Source organism: Ahaetulla prasina, chromosome 6 (assembly GCF_028640845.1).
Source record: "Ahaetulla prasina isolate Xishuangbanna chromosome 6, ASM2864084v1, whole genome shotgun sequence".
Lineage (NCBI taxonomy): Eukaryota > Metazoa > Chordata > Lepidosauria > Squamata > Colubridae > Ahaetulla > Ahaetulla prasina.
The window spans coordinates 106,303,679-106,323,525 of record NC_080544.1 but is presented as its reverse complement, the minus strand read 5'-3'; the positions used below and the strand labels follow the sequence as shown (position 1 = coordinate 106,323,525).

At 44.8% G+C, this 19,847-nt stretch overlaps 1 protein-coding gene across 1 annotated transcript; it reads right to left on the bottom strand.

Moving 5' to 3' along the window:
• Positions 1-2,050: 2,050 nt before the first annotated feature.
• POLR2H (RNA polymerase II, I and III subunit H) lies at positions 2,051-11,016 on the bottom strand. Its single transcript, XM_058188621.1, has 5 exons — positions 10,787-11,016; positions 8,308-8,391; positions 6,817-6,910; positions 4,172-4,255; positions 2,051-2,652 (listed from the first exon to the last, which is right to left on the bottom strand). Exons 1-5 carry the CDS (start codon positions 10,857-10,859, stop codon positions 2,535-2,537), a joined length of 453 nt encoding a protein of 150 aa, XP_058044604.1. The 5' UTR covers positions 10,860-11,016; the 3' UTR covers positions 2,051-2,534.
• Positions 11,017-19,847: the final 8,831 nt, after the last annotated feature.

Sequence of the window (19,847 nt, the reverse complement as noted above, 5' to 3'; positions counted from 1 at the left end):
AACAGTATGTATATATTGGGGTTTTCTCAAGGACCAGAATTGAAACCTAGAATAAAAGGTAAAGGTTTCCCTTGCACATATGTGCTAGTCGTTCCCGACTCTAGAGGGCGTTCTCAGTTTCAAAGTCGCCCTCCCAGGCCCCCAGAAGCACTCTGCAGGCCAAAAACAGGCCCTTTTTCTTGGTGAAAACAGGCTGTGCGGAGCACTGCAGAGTGCTTCTGGGGGGCTGGGAGGGCGAAAATCCAACACGCGGAGGCCAAAAACTATTTTTTTCTTGTTTTCCTCCTGTAAATTTAGGTGCGACTTATAGTCTGAAAAATACGGTAATTCTTGCTATCCCCAACTAGCGTAAGAGATTTTTGCAAATCCATATCTTGAGAGAATTTCACACACACACACACACACACCAAAAAAAATAAAAATTGCCAAACATTCCTATTTCATTTTTCTTTGGACATTTCTAAACAGCAAACAGGATTTTTTCCCCTATTGTATCTTTACTACCCGGTGAGATTAATTGAGCTGAAACATGAACCATTTCCCAATTCACCCTTGAATTTTTTTACTCGAAGACTTGAACCCAAGGGCCTCTGGTGGTTCAGACTGCTAAGACAGTCTGTTATTAACAGCAGCTGCTTGCAATTACTGCAGGTTCAAGTCCCACCAGGCCCAAAATTGACTCAGCCTTCCATCCTTTATAAGGTAGGTAAAATGAGGACCCAGATTGTTGGGAGCAATAAGTTGACTTTGTATATAAATATACAAATAGGATGAAACTATTGCCTTACACAATGTAAGCTGCCTGGAGTCTTCGGAGAAGGGTGGGATATAAATGCAAAAAAAAAAAAAGGCCCTCCACATCGGAAAGATTAACCACTATACCATTCCAGCTCCCACAAATCCCTTTCCGCTACATCACAGGAGCTGTGGCTGATATGCATAGAGCTCCTAAGCATACGGAGGGCACCCAAATTGCCTTCTGGGTCCTTCTATAGCAGTGATGGCTAACCTTTTTGCCATTGCTTGCCAAAAGCAGGGGGAGCGCGAGGGGTTGCACGCATGCGTGCCCACACCCATAATTCTATGTGACCTGCCCCTGTTGTGTCTTGCCCGCCCTCAGAGCAGCCGGGGCCTTCTTATCTGCTCCCAAACACGGAGGAATGTATGCCTCCCGGCCCCAGTCCTGGCTCCATGCCCAGACAAACTGCAGAACAAGGAGCACCTCCCGGCCCCAGCCCTGACTCCATGCCCAGGCAAACGGAGCAGCTAGACTCCTCCCCCTCCTCCACAGCATGTGAGCCTGAGGAGGGTTTATTACCAACAGCTGATTGGAGTGACCCTCGCATCAGAAGACTGGATAGGCGGAGGCAACAGAAGGAAGGGAGGGGCAGGCCTTAATGAGTGCTGAGTCATGGAGCCACACCCCATGGCCTATATAAAGGATCTGCTTTCTGGCAGTCTCTGAGTCAGGCAAAGTCGAACTTATCTTGCTGAAGTCACTTACTGGTCTCCTGCCTGCTCTGAGGACTTTGCTAGGACTTTGGGCAGAGCTGCAGAGGCAAGCCTGATTCGGATTTCCCTGACCCGGCCGTCAGCGGAGGAGTGGGACACGACAGCCCCCCTGCGTGCGTGACCCCTCCCCCGCTTCCTCCGCTTTTGGTGTGCCATGGTATGATGGGCCTAGTAGGCCTTTTTTTCATTCTCCCCAGGCTCCAGAGCCTTTCTAGGAGTCTGGGGAGGGCAAAAATGGCCTCCCCCAGCCCAGAGGCCCTCCGGAACCTGGAAATGGCCCATTTGCTGACTTCAGGTGGGACCGGAAGGCCCGAAAATCAGCTGGCTGACACATGTGTTCCGGAGCTGAGCTCGCATGCCCACCGATATGGCCCCGCATGCCACCTGTGGCACGTGGGGCCATAGGAACTCCATCACGGTTCTATAAGATCAACATAAAATTGGGAGAGGTGGTAGATGCTTTGCGCTCCAGACTGATTGGCTCTGTTAATCAAAGAGATACCGAAGGGCCTTCCTGTAAACAGCCCAGACAACCATACAAATTCATAAAAAATATTTATTCGAGGTTTTTTTTAAAAAAGGAGTAACAATTACCTGTAAGGAGTTTGACGCAGGAGCTGACTTCTTTTGCTCTGTGTTTTTTGACCAAAAGGGGCCCAGTTTACCAGAAATAGTAGTGCTGCCTTTGTAGAAAAATGCACTGTAAAACAGACCACCTTATCAAAAGTGTATCGTTTCCGGCACCAGGAGATAAAACTACTCTTCAGTTTCATAAGGAATGCTGCCATGTAGCCTGGCAGCTTCTTCCTAATGCAAAGGGCCCTGGGAAAACGGCATGGAGAAAAATTGTCCCGGTTGTGGATGCTAAAGCCGGTGGAGAACATCGGAAGGGTGCTTCTAATTTGTTGCCGAGCTTTGCTCCAAACGCTTCCGAAGGGAAGCAGAGGAAGCAACGGATGTTATTTTCTGCAATGTCCCAAGCTGCTGATCGAGCCTCCAACCTGTTTGGTGGCGGAAGCTGCTCAGAAGGCTAATTTCTTCATCAGGAGGTAGACCCTCGAATCCACTTCAAAGCCATGCAAGTTGTTGGCATCTCCCTGGAGTCTCATGAGGAGGCCACCGTAGGAGACGTAGGCAGAGCTGGAGAGAGAAGGATGAGATAGAGACAGCATTCATCTTACAGTTGCAAAGAGATTAAAATGTCCTGAATAGGTCACACTGCCACATGCCACATCAGTGCTTCTCAATCCCTGGCTGCTTGAAGAGGTGTGGACTTCAACTCCCAGAATTCCCCAGGCAGAATGGCTGACTGGGGAATTCTGGGAATTGAAGTCTACACCTCTTCAAGCAACCGAGATTGAGAAACCCCAGGAACGAAGGTGTTGTGACCCAGGCCCAAGTAGATAGTAGTAAATGCAATCAGTTCAAAAACAAACAGACTTTATTAGAACAGCTGAGAATTAACTCATTCTCAGCGTTGTCCAAATTAATCAAAGCACATTCTTCATAAGACAATTCTTCAGTCTTATCATCAACCTTGGTCTAATTAGGCAAACTGCCAAAGGCTTTTCTTGGCAAAAGTTCAAAAGCACAAGATGCCAACAAGAAATAAATGCAGCAAGGAGCAAGTCTATCAACATTGTTTTCCGACAAAGAACCCAAACGCCATTGCTGGTCTTTTAAGCCTTATGGGAGGGGCCAATCATCTCTTAGCTGTACTTCTGAGTCATCCTCTTTGCTTTAGCTGCTGTTGTGTCCCACTCCTCCTCTGATGGCCGGGTCAGGGAAGTCCGTATCAAGCGTGCCTCTGCAGCTTTGCCATAGTTCTGTCAGAGTTCTCAGGGCAGGCAGGAGACCAGGATGTGACTTCAGCAATCCAATTTAGACTTTGCCTGACTCAAAGAATGCCAGAAAGCAGATCCTTTATATAGGCCATAAGGTGTGGCTCCATGACTCAGCACTTATCCAGGCCTGCCCCTCCCTTCCTTTTGCTGACGTCGCCTCTCCACTCTCCGGAAGCGTGGGTCCCTCCAGCCTCCAGCTGCCAGTAATTCCAGCTCTTGACTGGCTTCACACTCCCCAGGCTCACATGCTGTGGGGGAGGGGCCCAGCTGCTCTGTTTGTCCGGGCATGGTGCCAGGACTGGGGGCTGGAGGCATGTCAGGCTATTTGTCTTGCTCGGTTTGTCCAGGCATAGTGCCAGGGCTGGAGGCATGCCAGGACATTCTTCTGCACTATCAGCGTCTGGCAGGAGATGAGGGGCCCGGCTGCGGGGGGTGGGGGGGGCGAGCGAGGCACAACAGCTGCTCTTGCCTTCTGGCAACTCTTCTCATGCATGCATTAGGAACAGGCTCCTCCTATTCCTCTGCCTCACCACTGTCAGCCTCTGGAGGCTCCGGAGTCTGCACATCACTCCCCGATGGCCCTGGCCCCACCTCTGCTCTGACGCAGAGCTCTCATCTGGGTCTTCCCCAGCCTCCAGGACTGGCCCACGTTCTTCCTCAGCCTCATCGCTGTCCGACTGTTGCCAGCTCCGCAGGCTGCTGGCGGACCACAACACAAACAACATCCTCAGCCTGAACCCATTCAATCAAATTACGGCTTTGTATGATGTCAAAACACAATTGCTTTTCAACCTGTTTCAGAAAAGGAGACTTACAGGCGCGTGGCTGCTTCTGTTGATGTCTCATCGCCCTCAATCCTGTACACCTTTCCATACATCACGTATTCAAACTGATCCGCCCTGTGAATAAGAAGAGCCGGCCAAAAGAAGGGAACATACATTAAAATACCAGAAACGCCAAAAACGAAGGAACGCATTCAGCATCAATCCAAAACTCAAGCCTTCCCTCTGTGACATACAGTCATCAAAACATTCCTTTGTGAAAAGAGCAAAAATGTCTTTGCCTTGAATTCTTACATTATCATTCTATGGCTCTGCACACTTAAGACTGGATTACAGGGAGTCCTCGAGTTACGACCACAATCTAGGCCAACATTTATGTTGCTAAGTGAAACATTTAATTGAGTTGTGCCCCATTTTACCACCTTTCTTGCCAGAGTTGTTCAGTGAATCACTGCGCTGGTTGTTAGTAACATGGTTGTTAAGTGAATCTGGATTCCCCATTGACTTGGTCGCAAAAGGGACACTGCAACCGTCGTAAATATGAACCAGCTGCCAACCGTCTGAATTTTGATCATGTGACCGTGGGGAATGCTACCAGTGTGAAAAACAGGCGGTCACAAGTCACTTTTTTCAGTGCCATTGGAGCAGTCACTAAATGAACTGTTGTAAGTTGAGGACTACCTGTATTTCAGGTTCCACTCTGGTTCAGCCATGAAGATGATTGAGTAACAGTACTCAAGCACATTTTCTCAGCCTAACCTACCTCACAGGACTGGCATGGTGGAGGAAGGGAAGGGACACATTTGTAGACTAGTCTGACATCCTAAAATCCAGGTGGCAATACCGTATTTTTCAGAGTATAAGACACACTTTTTTCCCTCCTAAAAGTGGCTGAAAATTTGGCTGCGTCTTATACTCCGAATGTAACACTGAGCGTGGTGCCCAAAATGGCTACCCGGAACAGCTGCTGCCTCCTCTTACTCCTTCCGCGCTTCGCCTGCTTTAATCACTGCAGCTTCCTCCGATGATCAGCTGTGCTTTTGAAGCTGTTTTTCAGCCCCAACCTCAAAACCAGCAAGCAAACTAATGTGCTGAAGCTGACCAGGCTAAGGACGCTAGGCAGATGAATACCTGGTAGGCAGGATTTTTTTTCTTCCTATTTCCCTTCCCAAAAACTAAGGTGCGTCTTATACGCCGGAAAATACAGTATTTGTTCCTCTAGATCAGAGGTCTCTAACCTTGGCAACTTTAAGACTTGTGGACTTCAACTCCCAGAATTCCTCAGCCAGCAAAACAAAGCTGGCTGAGTAATTCTGGGAGTTGAAGTCCACGAGTCTTAAAGTTGCCAAGGTTGAAGACCCCTGCTCTAGATCAGGAGTCTCCTTAAGAGTTGTGGACTTCAACTCCCAGAATTCTCCAGCCAGCTGGAGAGGAGTCCCTTATTATTACTCCACCAGATCTAAAAAGTCAAAGCTTAGATGAGGAGACCTGTTGTGCCTCGCCCGCCCCCCTCTCCGCAGCTGGGCCCCTCCCATCTCCTGTTATCTGAGCCAGAGACTGATAGTGAAGAAGAATGGGCTGGCATGCCTCCAACCACCAGCCCTGGCACCATGCCCGGACAGACTGAGAAAATAAATCTCCCCCCCACAGCGTGTGAGCAAGAAGCCAGCCACGAGCAAGAAGCCAGCCACGAGCTAGAATTGCCGGCAGCTGACAAAACGTGGACAGATCCCCGCTTTCGGAGAATGGAGAGGCGACGTCAGCAAAAGGAAGGGAGGGGCAGGCCTGGATAAGTGCTGAGTCATGGAGCCACACCCCATGGCCTATATAAAGCATCTGCTTTTTGGCACTCTCTGAGTCAGGCAAAGTCTCATCTGGATGCTGAAGTCACACCTTGGATTCCTGCCTGCCCTGAGAACTCTGACAGAACTTTGGCAAAGCTGCAGAGGCTTTGCGGCCACACTTGATACGGACTTCCCTGACCCGGCCGTCAGAGGAGGAGTGGGACACGACAAGACCAAAGAATCAGATCTGTGACAACTGCCGCATTTTCTTTACACTGGCCTTGTCGTGTCCCACTCCTCCGCTGACGGCCGGGTCAGGGAAATCCGAATCAGGCTTGCCTCTGCAGCTCTGCCCAAAGTCCTAGCAAAGTCCTCAGAGCAGGCAGGAGACCAGAAAGTGACTTCAGCAAGATAAGTTCGACTTTGCCTGACTCAGAGACTGCCAGAAAGCAGATCCTTTATATAGGCCACGGGGTGTGGCTCCATGACTCAGCACTCATTAAGGCCTGCCCCTCCCTTCCTTCTGTTGCCTCCGCCTATCCAGTCTTCTGATGCGAGGGTCACTCCAATCAGCAGCTGTTGGAAATAAACTTTCCTCAGGCTCACATGCTGTGGAGGAGGGGGAGGGATCTAGCTGCTCCGTTTGCCTGGGCATGGAGCCAGGGCTGGGGCCGGGGGATGCTCCCTCCTCTGCAGCCTGCTTGGGCATGGAGCCAGGGCTGGGACCGGGAGGTGCCCCCTCCTCTTCAGCTTGTCTGGGCATGGAGCCAGGACTGGGGCCGGGAGGACATTCTTCAGCGTTCGGAAGCAGATAAGCAGACCCCGGCTGCGGTGAGAGCGGGCAAGACACAACAGGCCTCCATCCTAGGCTCTGAAGGGAAAGCTTTTTGTCACCTGGAGGGTCTATCATCTGTAGGATTATATTCGCCGTCATCCAGTGTCCCATCTTCGTACAAAGTGCTGGCTATCACAAGGCGGAATTTGTCTCCTGCAATGCAAGGAACGAGAAATATTAGGCGTGAAGTACAAAAACGCAAAAGCAAAAAGCCTGTGAATCAGACCCTCCAGATTTATCATGGAAAGCCTGTGAATCATTCCCCCCCTCAGTGGGGGAATGTGCAATTCCGGTTATGTCAAGGTCCCTAATAATATTTGGGGGAGATCCGAGTGTAGGACTTGAAAAGAAATGTGCATGAATGACCAGCCTAGAGCTTTCTTGAGGTAAACATCTTAAGAAATATCGGAAGACAAACTCTGAAATGTATGGGACTTGGCACAACACTTATTTACTAAGCTATGAATATGTTAGATTTGATCAGGGTTTTCTAAATATAACTTGGCATCAGGGGTGAAATCCAGCAGGTTCTGACAGGTTCTGGAGAACCGGTAGCAGAAATTTTGAGCAGTTCAGAGAACCGGCCAATACCACCTCTGGCCAGTCCCAGAGTGGGCTGGGAATGGAGATTTTGCAATATCCTTCCTCCAGGAGTGGAGAGGGAATGGAAATTTTGCAGCATCCTTCCCGCAGGAGTGGGGCGGGAATGGAGATTTTGCAGCATCCTTCCCCCAGGAGTAGGGTAGGAATGAAGATTTTGCACTATCCTTCTCCGGCCATGCCCACCAAATCACACCACACCCAAGCCACACCCACAGAACCAGTAGTAAAAAAAATTGGATTTCACCACTGCTTGACATGCTATATTGAATCAAGTCTCTTGATTAGTTAATATGATTATAAATTTTTATGCCACCCATCTCCCTTACTAGGGATTCCAGACAGCTTTAATTCATGATGCAATGCATTATGCAAACCTAGAATATTCTAGATGTTGCTAATTGTTCTTTAGCAATAAGCAAAAAAATAATAATGAAGTGTCCTTGGTGCTTTTAATGCTTGGTTGCTTGCTTGTTTGGTTAGCTGTTTGCCCTCAAGATAATTGGTTTATCTTTTACATACCATTTAAGAAAACAAAAAAACAAAAAACAAGGAAACATACGAAAGGAAAGGAATATATCCTTTTCAGCAGCCAACTCCCAAATAAGCAGGGATTAACACCAAGCAATCAAGCAAAAAATGATACCCTAATTAAGGAACTACCAAGGAGAAAACCAGACCTCACCAACAGGATATTGTCTATAAACAAAGAATAAAGTAAGCTACTGTAAATGAACAAAGAATAAACTCCACTCTCAATTCCACTGATGATGTTACCTAGTTGGGTAATGAAACATCTGCAAGCAATCAAGCTCAGAGAGCACCAAGGACTTCACAGCTCCACCCTAAGCTGTTATATTAGTGAAAATCTTACGTTGCAGGAAAAAAAACATCATCCAAATATATTTTACAAGGAAATAGGAAAAAAACATTGCTAGGTATGTACTCACCAAGATCAACTGGATAGATTTGTACATTCACATCGAGGATCAGATCCATTTTGAAAGACTCGCTCTCGCAGTGCAGCCGGGAAACTAAAGACATGCCAGGATGTTAGTTGTTGAAAGGTAAAATCTTCAAGAAAGATGCTTACTGCTCAAATGTCACTCCAAAAGTATGTGAAGGTTAGGGAAAAGTTTCCAGTTCATCCAAGTTTTCTACAGCGTGTTGAAAATTCTTCAACATTCAACTGCATACAATAAAATTCTTGGATTTCCATTTATTTGGGTAACAGATACCACAAGTTTAGTTCAGTTTATTGTCATTGCACCTCGTACAATGAAATTAAATGCCATCTTCAGTATACATTATAACTATAAAAATAAAACATACACATCTTTCACACTCTATACAATTGAACTGAAAACCCCCAATATTGCTTTAATATTGCACTATACAGTAGAATTCAATATAGTTACCGCCCTGGGATAGAAGCTGTTTTTCAGCCTATTTCTCCTTTGTTTTTCATATCCTGTACCGTCTGCCAGATGGTAATAGTTAAAAAAGAAAAGGGTGCCCAGGAGATGGATCTTTAAGAATATTTCAAACTTTCTTAAGGCAGCAGGAGCTATCAAGCTCTTCCAAAGAGGGGAGAGGGCAACCACTGATCCTCTGGGCAATGACGTTGACCCTCTGGAGTGCTGTCCTATCTGCCACTGTGCAATTGCAAACCACACACAGGTACAGTAAGTTAAAATACTCTCTATGGTGCAGCGGTAGAAGGTCACCAGCAGTTTTTCATTCAGTTGTTGTTTTCTGAAAAGTCTCAGGTAGTATAATCTCTATTGGGCCCTTTTGATCAGGGCTGCAATGTGAGAGCCCCAAGTCAGGTCCTCTTTTATGATAACACCCAGAAACTTAAAACTGGCCACTTGCTCCACTCAGTCTTCATTGATAGGTTGAAGGAGTACCTATACACAGCCAGATTTGAAGGCTGCAGTAAATCACAATCTTACTGAGGGACAAGCAGTAGTATCCTATTCTTAGAATGGGGATCATCAGTGGTACTTTTCTACCACAAACGTCACACAGGAGGCCAGGAACCCTTACAGTCCATAGTCAAGCTGGTATTAGTTGTTCCAATAAATACTCCCCTCAAGGAACCCAGCATGGCTAGATAGATAGATAGATAGATAGATAGATAGATAGATAGATAGATAGATGTTAACTCATTTTATTTATACGCCTCCTTGGCTGCTCTATCAAGCAACCATCATGCAACATCCCAAAACTGTGACTGGGTTAAAATAAATACAGGCTAGTCAGAGTAAAACCAATTTTTATATTTCATAAAATAACTATATACAGTGGGAACCAAACATTCAAAAAAACACAATTAAAATGACTCATCCATTGGGGGTAATCATAGCAGCCCTACCCTAAGGCTCGATGGAACAGTCCAGTCTTCCTAAATCCCCTGATTTATATTTTGCCTTGGTAAAAGTATATAATCAACAATAATTCTTTTCTATGCTTACAACAACCCTGTGAGGCGGGCTACGTCAAGTAGCAGAAAATATTCTACCCCTTATGCTGCATTAGCCAAATGAAGCCAGTTTTTCCCCCACCTCCATCTGCTGCTTTCCAGAATGCTTTGCCCCTTCCCACCCCCCCAAAAAAGTCATGTTTTTCCAGACTTGAGTTGCGTCCACGGGGATTTCACGGTCACGTCCAAGTGGTTTTGCAACCCAACACATATTAAACCAGGAGTCTCCAACCTTGGCAACTTTAAGTCTTGTGGACTTCAACTTTAAGACATCATCACCCAGCAAGGCTCAACCAAGCTTGGGACTCAAAAGACAATCTACAAAGTTACCCCTGCATGGCCCCCTGGGAGTCTGACAACCAATCCGTATACAAGCACAAATTCAAAGCCCAAAGCTCTCTCTCTCTCTCCTCCCCCCCCCCCTTAGTTTGGGTCATGAAAGGATCTGAATTCTAATTGCTGTGCATCCAATTGGAAGATGGACAGTGGGAGATTCTGGAATCCATCATGCTTGTAGTCAATCAATCCATCTAAATACAGCTGGAAGGAACCTCCATCAAGTGGCTGTGCAGTCTCTTCTTAAAAAGTCTGGGAACTGAAGTCCACAAGTCTTAAAAGTTGACAAGGTTGGAGGCCCCTGTATTAAACGACTTCCCAATTTAAAGCACTTGCAGCCTCAAAAGCTGGAACAAGCAGCTGGCCTCCAATCGAAACATCAAGAGGCGCCAACTCTCTCCTTCGGAGGACCTGGGGCTTGCGCAGCACCGCAAAAGCCTGTCCTACCTCACAGGGCTGTTGTTGGGGGGTGAGCGGGTTGGACTAGATGACCTCTAAGGTCCCTTCCAACTCTGTTAATGTTATTTTTTTAAAAAAACCCGGCCTCCTCGGAAGCGCAACCGAGGGATAATAGGGGGTCGGTGGGGGAAAGGCGAACTGAGCCCCACCCCGGTCGAATTTCTTGCCCTCGGGGTCGATGTCCTTCACGTCGAAGATGTCTTCGAAGAGGATGCCCGCCATGGCGAGAGGAGGAAGAGCAGGCCGAACGCAGGATTTAAACAAGGACCGGGAGAGCCGAGGGTCACCCCGACCCTCTGCTAGGAGCCAGAGCAGCTACACGACTCCACGCGAAGCACCCACGCCTCCAGAGACTCTTGCATGGAAAAGCCGGAAATTCGCGGTCTTCCGCTTCCGGCGCCCGACGATGACGTCAGAGGATGGAAGACGCCCCGGCCGTATTGTTGCCTAGAGAAAGGCCGAGAGGGAGGGGCGGAAAGAGGGAAAAAAAACAAACCAAAGAGAGAGAACAGCGCTTCCGGAGGAACGAAGACGTCTTTGAGCCGCGCAGGCGCAGGCGCTCGGGACCCCGCCCTCTTTTTAAGGCGCCAATGAAAATCTCGAATAGTTGTATCGCTGTTGAAAAAGCCTCGCGTCGCTGTACGGTAGTCCTCGACTTACGACCACAGCCGAGCCCCCCCATCTTTCTGTTGCTAACCGAGACAGTCGTTAAGTGAATTTTGACCCATTTTTGACCCTGGCCCAATAGTTTTAATGGGGGGTTTTGTTAAGAGTTTTTAATCTTTTTGCCAAATTGAATTAGTTTTTTAAACAAAATACGTTTTTAACTTTTGTATTGTTTGTATTTCTGTTTTATTTGGCTGTAAACCGCCCTGAGTCCTTCGGGAGAAGGGCGGTATATAAATCAGAATAATAAATAAATAAATAAAATTTCGCCGCCTGTCTTGCCGCAGTTGCGAAGCGAATCGGCACAATGGATGAAGCGAGTCATGTGGTTGTTAAATGAACCTGGCTTCCCCATTGATTTTGCTGGTCAGAGAGTCACGGAAGGGGTTCGCATGACCCCCCCCCACACATTGCAACCGTCATAAAGTAACAGTAACAGAGTTGGAAGGGACCTTGGAGGTCATCTAGTCCAACCCCCGGCTCACGCAGGAGACCTATACTAGGGATTCGAACCGCCAAACTGCTGACCTTTCTGATCAACAAGCTTGGCATCTTAGCCACTGAGTCACCTAGCCAGTTGCCCAGTTCGATTACATGACCACGGGGAATGCTGCAACGGTCACAAGTGTGAAAAAAAACAGTCATAACTCACTTTATTTAGGTGCCGCTGTAAACTCTGCACGGTCACTAAATGAACTGTTGTAAGTTGAGGACTACCTGTACTGGGGAAAGAGTCTACCGGTTGCCTTTTAAATGCGGATTAAATGAATGAGCTTCGCCTTTTGCAATGACTCCTCCTTCTGGGCAGCCTTGACTGGAAATGATGGGAGTTGTAGCGCCACCCTGGCACAAGACTCTCGCCAAGGAAGTTCATGCACAGCCCAGCAGATTGGGCAATGGACCTCCTCTACAAAGGTGGTGGAAGAATGGACAAAAAGAGAAACTAAGTGGAAGCTATGCATAGGTCACACATAATGCCCAGAGATTGGGAAGGCTGTGCTGGAAGCTAAGTTTCGAAAAATGTTTAAATATTTTCCCAAATATGAAACAATTGGAAAAAGAAATTCAAATGCCCTGTTGCTCCTGGGCCATGGGCTGATACTAGTCCGTGGCCTGTTAGGAACTGGGCCGTACCACTGGAAGTGAGGGGCAGGAGGGTCAAACTGGGCCTCTGTGGCTCAGACTGGTAAGACAGTCTGTTATTAACACAGCTGCCTGCAATTACTGCAGGTTCTAGTCCCACCAGGCCCAAGGTTGACTCAGCCTTCCATCCTTTATAAGGTAGGTGAAATGAGGACCCAGATTGTTGGGGGCAATAAGTTGATTTGTATATAAATATACAGATAGGATGAAGACTATTGCTGACATAGTGTAAACCGCCCTGAGTCCTTCGGGAGAAGGGCGGTATATAAATCAGAATAATAAATAAATAAATAAAATTTCGCCGCCTGTCTTGCTGCAGTTGTGAAGCGAATCGGCACAATGGATAAAGCGATAATGTGGATAAATGTGCTTGTTAAATGAACCTGGCTTCCCCATTGATTTTGCTGGTCAGAGAGTCACGGAAGGGGTTCGCATGACCCCCACCCCACCCCCCACATTGCAACCGTCATAAAGTAACAGTAACAGAGTTGGAAGGGACCTTGGAGGTCATCTAGTCCAACCCCCGGCTCACGCAGGAGACCTATACTAGGGATTCGAACCGCCAAACTGCCGACCTTTCTGATCAACAAGCTTGGCATCTTAGCCACTGAGTCACCTAGCCAGTTGCCCAGTTCGATTACATGACCACGGGGAACGCTGCAACGGTCACAAGTGTGAAAAAAAACAGTCATAACTCACTTTATTTAGGTGCCGTTGTAAACTCTGCACGGTCACTAAATGAACTGTTGTAAGTTGAGGACTACCTGTACTGGGGAAAGAGTCTACCGGTTGCCTTTTAAATGCGGATTAAATGAATGAGCTTCGCCTTTTGCAATGACTCCTCCTTCTGGGCAGCCTTGACTGGAAATGATGGGAGTTGTAGCGCCACCCTGGCACAAGACTCTCGCCAAGGAAGTTCATGCACAGCCCAGCAGATTGGGCAATGGTCCTCATCCACAAAGGTGGTGGAAGAATGGACAAAAAGAGAAACTAAGTGGAAGCTATGCATAGGTCACACATAATGCCCAGAGATTGGGAAGGCTGTGCTGGAAGCTAAGTTTCGAAAAATGTTTAAATATTTTCCCAAATATGAAACAATTGGAAAAAGAAATTCAAATGCCCTGTTGCTCCTGGGCCATGGGCTGATACTAGTCCGTGGCCTGTTAGGAACTGGGCCGTACCACTGGAAGTGAGGGGCAGGAGGGTCAAACTGGGCCTCTGTGGCTCAGACTGGTAAGACAGTCTGTTATTAACACAGCTGCCTGCAATTACTGCAGGTTCTAGTCCCACCAGGCCCAAGGTTGACTCAGCCTTCCATCCTTTATAAGGTAGGTGAAATGAGGACCCAGATTGTTGGGGGCAATAAGTTGATTTGTATATAAATATACAGATAGGATGAAGACTATTGCTGACATAGTGTAAGCCGCCCTGAGTCTTCGGAGAAGGGCGGGATATAAATGCAAATAAAAAAACAAAAACTGCATGTGCGAAATAGAATAGAATAGAATAGAACAGAATAGAATTTTTTATTGGCCAAGTCTGATTGGACATACAAGGAATTTGTCTCAGTGTACATAAAAGAAAAGATATCTTCATCAAGAATCATAAGGTTCAACACTTAATGATAGTCATAGGGTACAAATAAACAATCAGGAAACAATATCAATATAAATCGTAAGGATGCAAGCAACAAAGTTACAGTCATAAGTGGAAGGAGATGGGTGATGGGAAGGATGAGAAGATTAATAATAGTGCAGATTTAGTAAATAGTTTGACAGTGTTGAGGGAATTATTTGTTTAGCAGAGTGATGGCATTTGTGTCTATTTGTTCTGGTGTGCAGTGCTCTGTAGCGTTGTTTTGAGGGTAGGAGTTGAAACAGTTTATGTCCAGGATGTGAGGGGTCTGTAAATATTTTCACAGCCCTCTTCTTGATTCGTGCAGTATACAGGTCCTCAATGGAAGGCAGGTTGGTAGCCATTGTTTTTTCTGCAGTTCTAATTCTCCCCTGAAGTCTGGGTCTGTCTTTTTGGGCTGCAGAACCAAACAAGACAGCTATAGAGGTGCAAATGACAGACTCAATAATTCTAGGTTGCATGGTCCTCTTTCCCTCCCCACCACCACCCTGAGTCCATGGAAAAATTGTCTTCCATGAAACCCGTCCTTGGTGCCAAAAAGGTTGGGGACTGTTGGTGTGTTACCTACAAAGATCAGAATCGTGCGAGCCATGGTGGTAATCCTTGTGACACTCAAGGGAAGCAAAAGTTGGACTTTGAAGAACCAGGATAGGAAGAGTATCAACACTTTTGAACCGCTGGTATTGGAGAAGACAACCTGAGAATAGAATGGACAACCGGACGCTTCAGTCCCCACAATGGAATGGCTGCAAAAGTTGTCGGAGTTAGCAGAAATGGCTAAATTGATTGCTTTGATGAAAAAAAGAAAAAAAACTATAGTACTTTTGTTTCTACTTGGAAACCACTTCTGGACTTTGTGCTTGATTTTGGGTTTTACCAATTAGATACTTGTTCACAGAAATGATGTTTATATTACTATGTAAAAGTACAAAATTGTGCTCACTGCAAGCTTTCCCCAGCTGAAGCCTCCTCCAAATTTCTTCTGGCAAGCCATTCAGTCCCGACGTGCCAGGAATGACTCAGAATCAGAATAAGAGAGTTGGAAGGGACCTTGGAGGTCTTCTAGTCCAGCCCCCTGCTCAAGCAGAAGAATTTATACCATTTCAGACAAGTGCAGTCTCTTCTTAAAAACCTCCAGTGATGAAGCACCCACAACTTCTGGAGGCAAGCTGTTCCACCGTTTAATTATCCTCACTGTTAGGAAGTTTCTCCTTAATTCCAGGTTGTTTCTCTCCTTGATCAGTTTTTTGTCCTGCCTTCGGGTGCTTTGGAGAACAGCCCGACTCCCTCTTCTTTGTGGCAGCCCCTCAAACATTGGAACACTGCTATCATGTCCCCCCTAGTCCTTTTTTCCTCTAGCCTAGCCGAACGCAAATCCTGCAACCATTCTTCATGTTTTAGCCTCCAGTCCTGTCATAAAAAATATTCCAATAAAAGAAACAGTAGACAGCAATACAATAAACAATTCTTACTTTAAGTTTCATAGGTTTATTTCATGGGCAATTTGGAACATGAAAGCCATCACAACATCAATAACCCATTGCAATGAGGTCCAGAGACAATAGCTAGGTCTAGCAAGGAATAGATTGCCAGTGGCCCTGAACTCATCCCAAGACATTCTTTTTATACTTTTCTGCATGCATTTCACAACTTACTTCCTTATCTTTCTTACTGACAGTCAGTCTCCACATATACCTCCGTACATCTCTCAAACCTCTATCCATCAGCTACTTTCAGTTCCCTATTTCTCACCGTTTCAACATTCTGATTCCAAATATATTTGGAAATAATGAAAATAAGACATCCCCTGATAATAAGCCCAATCGGGCATTTGAGTGCATGCGCTAAAATAAGGCCCACCTGAAATAAGCCCTCCCCAAAAATATTTAACTGCATGCACAGCCAGTCCCCGCCATTTCCTCTGGTTAGGGAGGGAGAGCTGGAAATCTTTATTTTATTTTTTATTTATTTATTTTTGTCACACAGTATATATGAGTGTAAGCATGAAATAACTATACAATATATAAGTATTTATATAAGTATGAGTATTTAATAACTAAATTAATTGGATATAAAGAAAGGAAACAATAGGACAGAAACAGTAGGCACGCCCCTTACAGACCTCTTAGGAATGGGGTGGGGTCAATGGTAGACAGTTTTTGGTTGAAGCTTTGGGAAGAGACCACAGAGTCAGGTAGTATATTCCAAGCATTAACAACTCTGTTACCGAAGTCATATTTTCTGCAATCAAGATTGGAGCAGTTAACATTAAGCTTAAATCTATTGTGTGCTTGTGTATTGTTGCAATTGAAGCTGAAGTAGTCTTCAACAAGAAGGACATTGTAATAGATGATTCTATGAGTTAAACTCAAGTCATGTGGAAGACAGCGTAATTCTAAATTTTCTAAACCCAGGATTTCAAGTCTGGTGGCATAAGGTTTTTTGTTGTAATCAGAGGAATGGAGAACTCAGGTAAGATGGCAAGAGGCCCCAAAAATAATAAGACCTCCCCAAAAATAAGGCCAAGCGCTTGTTTTGGGGTTCAAAAAATATACATAAACTGAATACAATTAAAGAGAAAATTAGGACAGGCACGCTGGTGCTCTTATGCACGTCCCTTACAGACCTCTTAGGAATGGGGTGAGGTCAACAGTAGCCAGTCTAAGGTTAAAGTTTTGGGGGTTTTGGTAAGTCAGGGTCTTATAAAATAGTAATAATAAGTAATAAGTAATAAGTAATAAGTAATAATAATAAAGAAAATAAGTCAGGGTCTTATTTTCAGGGAAACATGGTACGTACTTGCAAAATCACATTGCACAGAAACACCTCAGCAGGATTACAAATAGTTCTGATACACTTTGAAATCTTTCTATCTAAAACTTCGGTTCGTGTAGCTTTTTACGGTCTGCTATCCTCCTGAGACCTATGGACTCTGGTAGTCCAATAGGCTTTTTGTCCGTTTCTCACACCCCTAGTCATTGTACTTGCTCTAATGGACTCATTCTCCCTTGAGCTGACCTCTGAGGAAGAATCTGGGTAGTGGTCTCAGGGAGACATCACATGTTTACACCAATAAAGGATTTAAGTATGGTTTTCCCTCAATGGTGGGTTTCAATTTTTTTTACTATCGGTTCTGTGGGTGTGGTTTGGTGGGCGTGGCATGGCTTGGTAGGCGTGGCAGGGGAAGGATACTGTAAAATCTCCATTCCCACCCCAATCCAGGGGAAGGTTACTGCAAAATCCCCATTTTCTCCCGATCAGCTGGGACTCGGGAGCCAGAGAATAGATGGAGGCGGGGCCAGTCAGAGGTGGTATTTACTAGTTCTCCGAACTACTCAAAATTTCCGCTACCGGTTCTCCAGAACTGGTCAGAACCTGCTGAAACCCACTTCTTGATTTCCCTCCCATTTTGAAAGTATAGTTAGTTTTTTTTAAAAAGAAAGGCTAAAATTGAAAGTCTCTGTGTGTTTAACACTACAGCTATTCATTGGTTTTCTCCTTTGAATTTCTGCACAGGCAGAAATTTGTCAAGAAAATAATGCATGTGGAGTGATACCCAAATATTTCTCCCTATTGAATTTTTACATTGGGACTAGAGTCTTCTGGGTGGGCATAATTTAATTAACCGTTCTGTATTACTAACCACATTGCTAAAGATCTATACCCCCTCTGGAAGGTATCAATTATAAATTACAAAACAGGAGAGGTAGAGTTGCACATCATGATTTCCCAATGTGGAGCTTTATATGGTTATAATTTAATGTGTAGTATGATCCCGTCAGGACTGATTTATTCCATAATAAATGCAATAAACCTACCTTTTTAAAGTGTTTTTCCCCTCAGGCGTTGACTGAGGATTTTTATGAGCCCATCTTGAGTGCTTTTCTTTGGTTGTTGAATAGCCCTTTTATTATATTGTATATGCATTATTTATAATTATGTTATTATATTTTCATCCTGCTTTTTTAATGTATAGTTTTGATCAGGGTTTAATGCAGAGTTTTGTGTTTTCTCCACAACAATGTGAGTTGAGTTGAGCTGAGAGACAATGGCTGTATATCTATAGCATCTAAATCAGTGTTTCTCAATTTTAAGATGCGTGGACTTAATTTCCAGAATTCCCCACCCAGAATGCTAATTGAGATTTCTGGGAATTGGAGTCCACATATCTTAAAGTTACTAAAGTTGAGAAACACTAGATCTATGTACTGTCTCTATAGATCTACATTCTTTTTGGGTGTGAGTTTACATGGTGTGTACATACAGACACACAAGTACCCATAAATAAAGGTAAAGGTAAAAGTTCCCCTCGCACATATGTGCTAGTTGTTCCTGACTCTAGGGGGCGGTGCTCATCTCCTTTTCAAAGCCGAAGAGCCAGCGCTGTCCAAAGACATATCTGTGGTCATGTGGCTGGCATGACTCAACGCCAAAGGCGCATGGAACGCTGTTAACCTTCCCACCAAAGGTGGCCCCTATTTTTCTACTTGCATTCTTTTTTTTTTAAAGTAATTTTTATTAAGCTTTTCACCCTTAAAAACAAAATGAATAAAAAACACAACAACAACAAAAAAACACATTAAAAACACATAACAAACATAGTGTTACATATTTTACAGCTTGTCGTATCGGCAATGGTATATATTCTATTTTATTTATTTATTTATTTTTGTCATAACAATATATGTAGGTATCATACAAAAAGATTATATAATATATAAACACATATATGGGTAAATATAAGGAGGTATAAGCATATATGTATATAGGAAGAAGAAAAGAAAAACAATAGGATAGGAACAGGATTTGATAAAGCATTGCCAATTTTGACAATTCTCTGTTCTTTTTTACTCAATCCTATACATACTTATATTTACATTGGTTTCTATTTAACAATCCAGTTATATACATTTCCTAATTTTAATTTAGTTAGATTAACAATCCAATTTATAATTTTGATTTCTTTTTCCAACCAATCATATAATTTATCCCACACTTTGTAATATTCTGACTCTTCGCTCTCCTTAATTTCTAACGTCATCCTGTCCATTTCTGCACACTGTAAAATTTTTCGGATTATTATTTCCTCTACTGGAACATCATTTTGTTTCCATACATATGCTACAGCGATCCTTGCTGCCGTTAATAAATGAAGTATCTACTTGCATTTCTTACCTGCTTTCGAACTGCTAGGTTGGCAGAAGCTGGGACAAGTAACGGGAGCTCACCCCGTTACACGGCACTAGAGATTCGAACTGCTGAACTTTCGATCAACAAGCTCAGCGTCTTAGCCATTGAGCCCCCATGTCCCCTACCCATAAATACACATGCACAAATATTATCCATATACATCACACACACACAAATATACCCATATAATCCATTAAATATTACACACTGCCTAGAGTCACTGTTTTGTGAGATGGGCAGCTATACAGATTTAGAATAGAACAACAGAGTTGGAAAGGACCTTGGAAGTTTCATAGTCCAAAACCCTACTTAGGCAGAAGACCCTAACCAGTTTTGGCAAACCTTTTCGGCACTGAGTGCCGAAACAGGAGTGTGTGCATGTGCTTGGAGGAGCACTGGAAACTGGAAGAGCTAAGTTTCTGGTTTCTGGCATGCGCATGCACTGGTCACCTAGTCTTATGGTTTCTGGCGTGAATGTACACTGAGAGCATATGCACCAAGACAAATTCCTTGTGTGTCCAATCACACTTGGCCAATAAAAAAATTCTATTCTATTCTATTCTATTCTATTCTATT